Source organism: Podarcis vaucheri, assembly GCF_965113315.1.
Source record: "Podarcis vaucheri genome assembly, chromosome: 1".
NCBI classification, from domain to species: domain Eukaryota; kingdom Metazoa; phylum Chordata; class Lepidosauria; order Squamata; family Lacertidae; genus Podarcis; species Podarcis vaucheri.
The window spans coordinates 50,325,887-50,338,164 of record NC_138759.1 but is presented as its reverse complement, the minus strand read 5'-3'; the positions used below and the strand labels follow the sequence as shown (position 1 = coordinate 50,338,164).

Sequence of the window (12,278 nt, the reverse complement as noted above, 5' to 3'; positions counted from 1 at the left end):
TCAAAGAGCAGTTAGGTATTCCCACGTCTTTCTTACCTGGCTGGATGCCATGCTATGCTGGGAAGGAAAAGAAAAAGGATGTTAGTTTTGGTATTTGAGGTTTGTCTGAGCTAGACTCCGTAGGCTGTGCTGAATCCAAAGATATGCAGCAGAATGGTGGGGTCTAAGAATCTAATGGAGAGGCAAGATCTGTTGGAGTGTTGATGCTGTGAGCCATGCCATCCTATGCTCAGGTTGTATATATGCATAAAGAAAATAGTATATCCTACAGCTCAATAGCCATTAACTTTCTGTTACATACCACCCCAATCTCTGAGCAGTGGGAGACTCCAGAGGTGTCTGTGCTTCCCAAGGATTTGCTTCCTTGGAGTGAAGGCCAATGGAGACTGTTGGTGCTGTTAGGATATATGGTTTTATTGACACATATGCATATATAACTAGAGCATAAGATGGAGGCGCTCACAGGATTAGCAACCATAGATCTTGCTATGGTTTCTAGGGAAGCCCCAAAGTCCAGCACAGAGCAAGTCATGTCTCTGTTTCCCAGCTTCCAGCTCCCTCACACTACTCTGACTGTTGTTCTTCTACTTACCAGCCAGGCGAGGGGAAAGGCTGGTTTCCATGGCACAGAGCAACTTCTTTGGCTATGCTAAATCGTACCACCTAACTAGCCAGCGAAAGCTATTCCCTTGACAAAGCAAGTGGTTTGGCAACCTTCGCCTTCTGCATTCCCTCACAGATGCAGGCAGTAACCAGTGCTAAGTTATTTCGCACCAGAGGTTGAACTACTTGCACAAAACTGCTAATTTCAATTTTCAAAGGCAGAGGTCTTGTGGGGAAAAATAAGATTATCAGAAATTTATAAGATACAATATTACAAAAACTCACCTATATAAAACTGCCCCTCAAAGGTCAGTACTGTGTCCCCCTGAAGTCTGTACCTTAGGTGGCCACTTAATGACCAGCCCTGGATACAGGATTGCAGGTCTGGAAGGGGACTGCCCCCCTCACCCCAATTCATAACATTTCTTCCTAGAAAGCCAAACCCTGGATAAGCACCAGACTCCCTGGAATGTATTGCTGCTCAAAAATTGGGGTGTGTGCGACAATACAGACAAAAGAGATAGCAGATAATACATAACAACAGGAAGTTCAGTAGCACAATTGCAGAAATAAGTTCATTAAGTTCAGTAAGGCTTTCTCTCACAATTGCAGCCTAAGGTCGCATCTGCACCATACATTTAAAGCGCATGGCTTCACCCAATGGTTCCTAGCAACTTTTTTTAGTTTAGCCTTCAGAATGTCACTAGGAAGGGGCTGAAGCAAATCTCCCCAAAGTGCTAGAGCATATTAATGAGAGAGGGGGAAAGGGAGCCACACAATGCATGCAATAATTGTAGATATGAGAGTCCCATGGACTGCAAGAAGATCAAACCTCTCCATTCCTAAGGAAATCAGCCCTGAGTGCTCACTGGAAGGACAGATCCTGAAGCTGAGGCTCCAATACTCTGGCCACCTCATGAGAAGAGAAGACTCCCTGGAAAAGACCCTGATGTTGGGAAAGATGGAGGGCACAAGGAGAAGGGGACGACAGAGGACGAGATGGTTGGATAGTGTTCCTGAAGCTACCAGCATGAGTTTGATCAAACTGCGGGAGGCAGTGGAGGACAGGAGTGCCTGGCGTGTTCTGGTCCATGGGGTCACGAAGAGTCGGACACGGCTAAACGACTAAACAACAACAACATTTCAGTGTGCCAAGGAGATATTAATCATAACCTCAATGAATATTAAATAATAATATTTTTTTTACTTATACCTCACCCACTCTGGGCAGCTTCCAGCATAATAAAAGTGCAGCAAAAAGTAAAATATTAAATTAGGTTAGAAATTATCTACACATAGTACAGTCCTAAACAAATCTACTCAGAAGTAGGTCCGACTCCCAGGAAAGTAGGGTTAGGACTGCAACCTGCTTGATTTTGTCCCCTTCTTGTATTTCAGTATTGCATACAAAAATGCATGTGGCCTATGCAAAATTTGCGGTTCTGAGAACAAGTTAATAAAGCCTACAGGATAGCTAGTGAAATAAAGAAACCCAAACCTGAGAGCTGACATTGTAGAAAACTTCTCCTCTGCAAATGAAATTTCTCCACTGACGGAGAGAAATAAAACAGTGAGAGGTGTGGGAGGAGTGCCACATGATTAGAAATAACGAATTACAAGAACTGAAAGTTATGACACCACCTGCTGGCAAATGCTAATAGCTGGGGGCAACCAAGAGAGTGACAGGCTGCTTACTGAGCATTCATCCTGATTTATCTGGAGGGAGGTTGTAGAATGTTGCATCAAGCATTTTTTTATCCCACACTTTCCAGTGCATTTCCCCAACACTATACTTATTGCAAAAAAATCCAGTCTTGGGGGAAAGTAGGTTTGTTACAACATATACAAATCTCCTTTCATTGTACAACCTGAAGTTGCCAGTACATGACTGAATCCCAGTCCAAACAGCCTGGAAATATTTAATATACTTGCAGAGGTAAAGACAATGGTGCAGCTACGTCACTTTAGACCCTAGACTGAATAGTCTTTTGGGGGGAGGATATTTATATTTATTTCATAAAACTTCTAAATAGTGTACTATATGGATTTGATCTATAGCCTCTACTTGTTAATGTACTTCGGTCTCACTATCAGAGTAAAGCAAGTTGGTTTATGACACAAACAGCAACTAGAGCAGTGTTTCCCAACCTTTTTTGGGCAAAGGCACACTTGTTTGATGAAAAAGATCTCGCGGCACACCACCATTACAGCCCCGTGACGTCAGCGCGCAGCGTCACGCTGGGGGGGACGCACGAAAGTGAAAGTTTTCAATTTTTTTCCCTCCCCCTTGCCGGGGAACCTCCAAGCTTTGGGGGTGGGGGGGAGGAGGCAGCAGAGCGAGGGACTGAGGGACGGCGGCAGCTGAGGCGGCGGCGGCTGTTGTGGTGGTGGCGGCGATAGCGGGCGGAGGAGGGGGCGGCGGCGGGGCCGAGGTGGCCGGCGGCGGTGGGGGAGGCGGCGGCGGGTGGAGCAGGAGGGCGGCCGAGGCCGGTGAGGGAGTAGGGTTGCCCGGGGCTTGAGGAGCCGTCGCCGGGAGTTGCTGCTGCTGTTGTTGCTGCTGCTGCCCAGACATGCCGGCCTCCTCCTCGTCCGCTGTCTCGCGCTCCTCCCTTTTGCACGCGCTGCCCCGCCGCCGCCCCATTGGCTGGGTCCTGTCAGCTGATCCTGTGTTATTTCCTGTGTGTGTGTGTGAGGGGAGAATGGAGAGAGAAACCTCGGCACCACCACCGCGGAGCCGCCCCCGGCTCGAGGCGGATCCTCGCCGCCGCCGCCTCTCACCGCCCGACTCGCCCGCCTCCCTCCCACGGCACACCAGCCAACGTCTCACGGCACACTAGTGTGCCGCGGAACAGCGGTTGGGAAACACTGAACTAGAGGGTGATTTTTAGCAGGAAATTGTCCTGGTTGTTATGTACTGAAGTTCTCACCCTGGGCCAGCAGGGGGATACTGTAGTTATGCAAATGAAGGATCGAAAAGTGAAGTTCAGTGATTGGATAGTTTTAGAAAATGGCAACAGTTGCATTGTTCTGGAGCTCTATATAAGCAGGCTGACTGAGCTCCTCAGCCTAGTTCTGTTCTGGCATCTGAATAAAGAAGAGCTGTTTAAAGAATCACTGTGTCGTCTGACATGTTCGCCCACAACTTAACACTGGTCCTGCTTTCTGAACCAGATGTGCACTGCAAATTGGAGCCCCATGTTTCTCCTTTTCTTTAAAAAATAGAAAGGGCTATCTTAAACACACTTTTTAAAGAGTATGAATAGTGTAACTTGAAGGCTTCTCTTCCTCTCTCTGAAGCCCGACAATGCAATCTGCTGCTGGAGAAGAAACAGTGTTTTGTCCATCCAGCAGCAGCCCACTGGGTTTCTGGATTACAGGTACTGGTAATATATAATGTATGTATTCTCACTGAAATGTCACCATTCCACACAGAAATAGATGTTGACTATATATCTTGTTTTATCTCATCAGCTTTTTATATATAGGGGCAATGATTGCAAGCCCCCAGTCCTTGGAGACTCGACCATGGGTGTCAATGCAGGTCAAGAGTGAAGCCAGAGTGGGGGCCCAGAAGTCCAAATTGTTTTTAATGGCCTCTGGTGGGATTAGGCCTTCCCCATGGGCCTTCCCCAGTCTTAGCTAAGCTACCTAGTTCTTAATCTCTGTCACCATCACTGGATCCCACATAGGCAGATTTCCTATCATTTGGCTAGCTCTTCCATTTTCAGCAGAGCTGTCCGAGTAAACATCCTGAAAGTGTGCCTCCCAGGTCCCTGGGGGGATGTGACAGTCCACTGTGGTTGGGCCATAGCCTTGTGGGCTAGATGTGATATGTGAGAATGTGGCTGAATCATTGGATTTAACTGCCTGAATAAGTCAAGTTCAGGTGGTCTTAATGGCTTCCCTTTTCTTACGTGCCAGCAGATGTTTATAGTGTCTCTTCTGCTGGAGGAGGTCCATAGCAGCTGTTGGTTTGGCCTTGGGAATACCTACACCAATGTAGTGCTGTTATGCACCAGGGCTGGCCTGAGGCACTTTTGGCCACAAAAAGAAGTGAGCCACAAAATGCCCCCCACACACTCCAGGAAAGAAGAGGTGAGTGAAGATCTACATCAGCAACAAGGGGGGGGGGAATAAAGATCCTACATTGGAATCTACTGTCCCTGTGGATCCTCCCACCTGAAGCAGTTGCCTCACCTTGCCTCATAGCTGGCAGGCCCTGATTAGCACACAAACTTTATTATGATTATCCTTAGCACGTCAAAATCAATCATAAGATTGCTCACAACCTTTTATGTAAACTCTTCCCAAATAGGCTCTTTTTATTATTGTTTTAGTTATTTTCGTGCAGAAAATAAAATATGAAATAACAGAAAACACCTCAGTCCTGGATTCACCAAGGTGTCACACCACTTCCATTATGAGACACCACCCTAACCATAGCAGACTCTTTTGAGATCACCCACAAAATTATTCCAATCTAATCTCCGGTATCAGTGTAAATTGCATCATATTGTTTAAGTACACTGCGTTCCCCTGCTTAAGCCTAGTTGTGCAATGTACTTGACTATCACTCCTCCTCCACTTCTACTTTACCCTGCACTTCAATATTACTATTTCCAGAATGGCTAGCAAATCATTTGAAATAGATTAAAATAATAAAATTACCAAGAAGTATAATTAGCAAAGCAGTACAGTAAAAGCATACCAGCATACCAGCTGAATAAAGCCAATTCAAAACAGCTTTTAGATGTCTGGGAAAATTAAAAGGGCTTCACCTTGCATCAAAAAAAGACATGAGAATAGGTGCCAGGTGAGCCTGACTGGAAGAGTATTCAAAGTCTAATCCTTCGCAATGCAGGAATCTTAACTAAAGCATCCATGACAGATGGATGACAGTCCTTTTTTCTTGGGTTAAGTTTGCCAGCTGAGATTTTTACAAGTATTTTTCTCTGCGCTTTAATTTTTTCAGAGCTTTTGCGGCCTGTAAGCCATGTTGCAAAGCCATGTTGCAAATTGCAGTTCATCTGCCAAGTGTTTGTCAGTGTTAAGTAGGAGGGGAACAGTGTTCCCGTGCACTGGCAAACTTCCAAAGTTTCAAAATTCCTATAGGAGCAGCGTTTTGATCTGAGCATGCTGCGCTTCTTCAGTAGATCCTAAAAAGAATTTTTTTTTACAAAGTTCACAGAAAGCATTCACTTGCTTTTGTGAGAGATTAGGAAACAAAGAAGAGACTGGTACGGAGAGTGCCTCAAACTCAGGAGAAAGAGTCTTTGTCTTTTATGAGTCTAAACGCCATGTCTGCAAGATAACGGCAGGGGTGGAATGCGTATACCTATATTTAGTAACAGTTAAACGGCTAGTGTAGATTGAAATAATGTATTAGAGATGTGTTGAACTCTGATAGGTAGAATGTAAGCCAAGCCTCCTAAAGAGGGGCGGCAGCTGTAGGGATAATAAAAACACTGTGTCTATGCTTCATCGGGGCTCTTCGTATCCACGGGTACGGAGAGTCCGCCTTTGCAAACGCGAACAATAAAAGGGTTATCCTTATATTGAAGTCCTTGGTCTATTTGTCTCCACGAATAACTTCTAACAATTCTTGGCGCCCGAACGTGGGGCCTTTGACGCGCTGCCTGAGCGAAATTCGGACCCCGGGTAGGCGCCCCTCCGTTATTGCGGAGTGACTCGGACCGAGTCCCGCCCGGGACGGCGCACAAGGGCTAGAGACAGGACTCAATATATGGGAGGAAAGTATTGAGCTCTTTTTGGCGGTCGGGGACCGCGAGAACCCAGCGGGGACGCCCGCCTGTTCACTAGTCACGAGAAGTGGCGCTGGACTGCATTGGGTGAGTAGTTGAGAAAGAGAAATAAAAATGGACGGGAAGGGGGTGAGAGATTCGTCTCCTGACCTGTTCACTAGTCGCGAGAAGCGGCGCTGGACTGTATTGGGTGAGTAGACGAGGGAGAGGTATTAAAAGGGAAAGGGGGCGAGAGAATCGTCTCTTGAGTGAAAGAGAGGCTCCAAACGGACGCGTGAGTGTGGATCAGGGTTCGGCCCTGACGGGAGGATTAGCTTGCGGTTCCGTCTCTCCCGCGAGGGAAGCGGCCAGGCGATTCCGTGCGATTGTGAGAGAACGTGAATTTGGAGACATTGTGAATAATGGGCAAAAATCAAAGTAAGAGGCAGAAGGAATCCAATGGAAATAATCCCATAGATCCCAATAGTTTATTGGGACAGGTATTGTGCAGTGGAATGAGGAGTATTTAAGGCAATATACTGTCGGCCTGTCAAAGGTCACTATGATTAATTTCTGCAGGGTGGTTTGGCCAAAGTACCCCATAGGGCCAGACGGGACGTATAATTGGAAGCCGGAAGGGGGCAGATTGGGGGGGAGGCAGAGGCACCTGTGTGATGGATTCACAAAACAGGCCGCTGAAAACATTTTACAAGCAGGTTTTTATCCTGTTTCAAAAACCCCTTTTCCCCTCTCCCCCTTCATAGGTTTACATAGAAATGTTTCTCTTGTTCCCTGGCTCTGTTCCCGGAAGAGAGTTTGCAACAAACTAAATGTGCTATTGCCAAGGTCAGTTGGCCTGAGAGCGAAAGGCATTGTTTTAATTCAGCTACCTTTGTTATATAGAAAATGCTTAGCTAAAAGTTTTTTTTAGTCTTAGAGAAAATGAAAAGTTGCAGCCCTTTAAGTAAATAATGACTTGTTGCACTATTATTTTCACTAAAGCACAAGGATGGAGGAGCAGCCTGACTAGCCCCCCCCACACACACACACCTTGCACGAGACTGGCAAATAGTAATGAATTATAATCCTTTGCAGTTGTGGCTCTTGAGGGGAAAAAAAAAAAAGAAGAAGAAGAAGAAGAAGAACCTGTGCTCCATTTCTACTTGTTAGGTATTTAAGACCACCTGGGGACAAGTGGCGTGTTGGAAGATGCTTTTGAAAAGTGTAAGCTAAAGTTGTGATTTATTGTAGCATCTTGGGGGGGGGAATCTTAAGTGGGAGAAGTGTTTGGATACAGTTCTGGTAGCCTGAAAAGCCGCCTTCTCTTAGACTCAAGGTGTGAGGGATTTCTTCCATGAGGTGGTGTGTGTTTTGTGTGTTGATGATACCCTGTAGAAGACTCTGGAATTATAGTGCAGGCAAGGTTGTGGCTCATTATTTTAAACAGAGCATTTTATGGGTCAAAGAAGCAATATATAATTTGCATGTGCTATTATTTTTCCTCCCTTGTGATATTTGTCAGGCGTTAAATGCTTCCAACTGTACAGAAGCCTGTTATTTTCCGCCCTAAATTTTATTCAGAAAGGCACACAAGTCAAGAACATTGTAGTCTTGACTAAAGGTAAACACAGAGTCTGACACCTGCAGATAAAAGTGCAGCCTGCTGCAAAATAAATAAAATGAATGCTATTGATTGCTTTGGCAGCACAAGCCAAACTTAAATACAATTTGTTTAATTACAACAAAAATGAAGTTTTATGAAGTAGTATACTTCATCTTTGTAGAAGATTTTATGTGTTGTGTGCTGGTAAGTAAAATCCCACCACGTTTGTATAATTTTGCTCAATTATCAGAGCAGCTAAGAGGGAAAATGAGCCCGGAAGGGGACGAGGAAATTATCCCCAGACCCCCGGAATCATTTGCTATAGATGCAACAAACCGGGTCACTTCGCACGGGAGTGTCGAAGTCCAAGAGCTCAAGTGCAAGAACGGGCCAATGCAGAGAGGGGAAGTCAGCCCCAAGGACAAAACAGGACAAATGAGGAGACAGGGATTGAAGAATTGTTTAGTTTATATGAATAGGGAATCTCCGGCTCAACCGTAGGGGCCCGGAATGAGCCACTGGTGAATTTATGCGTAGGGCCCCTTAAAAAAAAATCACTGATCTTTTTGGTAGACTCTGGAGCTATGCGGTCATCGGTTTGTATACCTATCCCCGGGGTAGGAAAAACAACCTCAAATCTGAAAGTGGTGGGAGTGAGCGGTGTGGCAAAAGAAGTTGTACAGTTGGAAGAAACTGTAATAATGAGAGGTGACCGGGTAGTGGAGGGATCACTGCTGTTTATACCAGAATCAGGAATAAATTTATTGGGAAGGGATTTGATGATAGGACTGGGTTTTCAGTTAGTAGACTTAGACCAGGGAATCCCCATGTACCTCTTAAAGGAGGAAGACGAGGGACAAATAGACCCAACAGTTCGGGCAGACGCAAGACGGTAGGAAGATTAGATATAGTCCCCATTAAAATCACAGTGAAACCGGGGATCACCCAGTCCTGGACCCCTCAATACCCCATGACACGTAAGGGGCGGGTGGGATTGCAACCAGTAGTGGATGGATTGTTGGAGCAGGGGTTGCTAGAACCTACCATGTCAACTGATTGGGAGAACTGGGAGTAAAAGTGTCTAAAGAAAAATTGCAATTCATTCAGAGAAGGGTGAAGTATCTGGGACACCTGTTAGAGGGGGGGGGACCAAGGAAATTAGACCCTGAAAGAGTGAAAGGGATTTTAGAATTACAACCCCCAAGAAATAAGACAGACGTGAGGAGGATGTTGGGATTATTGGGATATGGTAAGGCTGTGGATTGACCAATATGCAAAGATGGTCCAATTTTTGAATTAAAAACTTGTAGGAGACGGAAAGGTGGCCTGGGACAAAGAGGATGAGGCAAGATGGGAGGGAATAATAATAATAAAAAAGGTATTGGCCGGAGCTCCAGTTCTGGCATTGCCTAACCTACAACAACCATTCCATCTGTATGTGACGATTAGTTCTCAGACTGCTGTGGGGGTATTGGCCCAGAAAAGAGGGGGGCGGTATCAGCCTGTTGCCTATCTCAGTAAGACTTTGGAACCTGTAGTAAAGGCATGGCCCACGTGTATTCAGGCGGTGGCTGCCGCGGCTATGCTAGTGGTTGAGAGTAGAAAATTGACGTTCGGTGGGGCCTTGATAGTTCATAGATAGCCCCCATCAGATATCCACAGTAATGACAGGGGCGGCCTCTACCTGGATGACCGATGGGCGTCTGGTAAAATATGAAACTATTTTGAGAACGAGTCCCAACATTACTTTGGGGACTGATCGCAATCTGAACCTGGCTGAGTTTCTAATTGGAGAAAGGAAAGAATGGGAGCCGGATGAACACGACTGTGTAGAGACTATAGAACTAATGTCAAAAGTCAGGGAGGATTTGATGGAAACGCCGTTGGCAACAGGGGAAAGATGGTACACTGATGGTTCAAGTTATGTAGAAAAAGGGAGGAGGAAATCAGGGTATGTTGTCATAGAATCATAGAATCATAGAGTTGGAAGAGACCACAAGGGCCATCGAGTCCAACCCCCTGCCAAGCAGGAAGAAGATGGGGAGATTCTTGAAAGTGGGGCCCTGCCGGCAACCTGGTCAGCTCAGAAATGTGAAATCATGGCCCTAACACGGGCCCTCGAGTTGGAAAAAGGGTTGGAGGTAACGATATGGACAGACTCCTGATACGCATGGGGCGTGGTCCACACCTTTAGTAGAAAGTGGCGAGACCGAGGGTATATTAAGGCAGATGGAAAACAGATAGAACATATGGCACTGTTAGAAAGATTATTGGATGCCCTTACCGGACCTGAAAAGGTCGCGGTGGTACATGTTTCAGCCCATACTAAGGGAACAAGTCCTGAAGAGGTGGGGAACAGGTGGGCTGATCTCAGGGCAAAAGAGGCAGCTAGAGGTATTCCTAATGATGCAATGGTCCAACAATACACCCTGAAGGTACCTGTTTTGATGAAAGCTGATACAAAAAATCTGGTTTTTACCCCCCCAAGAAATTGAGTATGTGACTAAGGAGGGATGGGAGAAGATAGATAATGAATGGAAAACCCCGGAAGGGCAAGTAGTATTACCAAAAACCCTAATGATGGGAGTTTTAGAAAAGGTACATGAAAGCGGGCATTTTGGGACCGAGGCTATGGTCAATATGGTAAAATCCTTATATTGGAGTAAGGACATGTGGCCTATGGCACATTCCATAGCTTGGAAGTGTTTAATATGTCAAAAGGTAAACAAGACTAGAGCCAAAAAGACCGAGAAAGAAGGGAGACCATTAGCAGTATGGCCCTTTCAGAGGGTACAGGTAGATTTCACGGAACTGCCAGAGAGGGGGGGGGGAATATCTATTGGTATTTAAGGATCATCTCACGGGGTGGGTGGAGGCCTTCCCAAGTAGAAGAGCAACTGCGCAGGTAGTCACCAAGGCCATTCTAGAACACATAGTCCCCCGATTCGGTGTAGTTGAGGCAATAGATTCAGATAGGGGTACCCACTTCACCCAGAGGGTGTTGCAAGAAGTAATGGCAACCCTGGGAATTAAATGGGACCTCCACACCCCTTGGCACCCTGAGAGCAGTGGAAAGGTAGAAAGGGCGAATGCTGAAATTAAGAAGCATTTGACTAAATTATATCTGGAGAATGGGCTACCTTGGACGAAGAATCTCCCCCTGGCTTTGCTACGAATGCGAATAGCACCTAGAAAAGACCTAGGAGTATCCCCCTTCGAACTGATGATGGGGAGACTTTATTTGGCCCAGTTGGGTCAACCTTTGGTGGAATTTAAGGATCTGTTCCTAAGAAAATATTTGCAGTCACTTTCCCAGTCCTTATTGTCTCTTCATAGACGCGGCGTTCTGGTTCAGCGTCCCCCACTGTTGGAACACCAACACTCATTCCAGCCTGGTGACCGGGTCCTGATAAAAGCGTGGAAGGCGGAGAAGCTTCACCCTGCTTGGGAAGGTCCATTTCAAGTGCTGCTTACCACGGAATCGGCAGTAAGGACCAGAGAGCACGGGTGGACTTACTATCACAGAGTCAAGAAAGCTCCGCAGGACTGGACAATATCCGCTGATCCAGTCAACCCGTTGAAGGTGACGCTTATAAATCAGGGAACCAGGAACCAAGACAGGCTCGGATGTTGACACAATTTCCTTAATGTGCCTGTTTTGTACTTGCAAGTGCTTTTATGAGTGTTGTTGCTGTGCTCATTGTGAGTGTTGTGTGTTATGTGTGCACTGCACGGAACAGTGTAACATAGTTTTTATAGAGGACATTGTATTCCGATATTGTGTTATTACCCTGGGAGGGGAGGTCCGTTGTAGCCTAACAAGAACCCCTACGGTAGTACAAGCCCTTGAACAATTGAGACGAAAATCAGAATGAGAGGGACTATAGTAAGAGTTAGGTTTTTTTGGCCATAGGAATAATTACAAGCGTAGCGAAAGATCAAAATTGTAGCCAGTGCATTCAAATCACCAAAACTGGAAATAGGGTTACCCGAACCTTAATGTATTATAATGTTGCTCCGGAGTGCGTAGAAAAATTAGACCCTTGCGTTCATAACCAAACCCAGTATTTCAGATGCAGAACTAAAGACAACAAAACTAAGTGCTATGAGCCCCTGGCAGTGGGGCCCATTACGTCCAGTATATATGTGTATGGGTATAAGGGAGAAACAGCAAACAAAGCCGGAGAAAGAGCATACATGTTTAAACTGCCCTACGTGAGTTTGAGGCAAAGTATCGAAAAGAGGGGGGATTGTGAGAGATTAGGAAACAAAGAAGAGACTGGTACGGAGAGTGCCTCAAACTCAGGAGAAAGAGTCTTTGTCTTTTATGA

General features: G+C 45.9%; 1 protein-coding gene across 4 annotated transcripts in view; it reads right to left on the bottom strand.

Annotated features, from left to right (window-relative positions):
* Positions 1-12,278, bottom strand: part of LOC309534322 (retinol dehydrogenase 12-like) — a 31,608-nt gene that overhangs the window by 16,605 nt on the left and 2,725 nt on the right. The window contains exons 1-2 of one of the 4 annotated variants that reach the window (XM_082226583.1): positions 2,102-2,183; positions 37-57 (exon numbers count right to left, since the gene is read on the bottom strand). The exons of 1 other annotated variant lie outside the window; for it this stretch is intronic. In XM_082226583.1, the coding sequence (XP_082082709.1) occupies positions 37-57; positions 2,102-2,115 (35 nt within the window). In that variant the 5' untranslated portion in view covers positions 2,116-2,183. Of the gene's footprint in view, positions 1-36; positions 58-2,101; positions 2,228-12,278 lie in introns of those variants that run through there. 2 more of the 4 variants (XM_082226581.1, XM_082226584.1) reach the window with 2 other exon arrangements.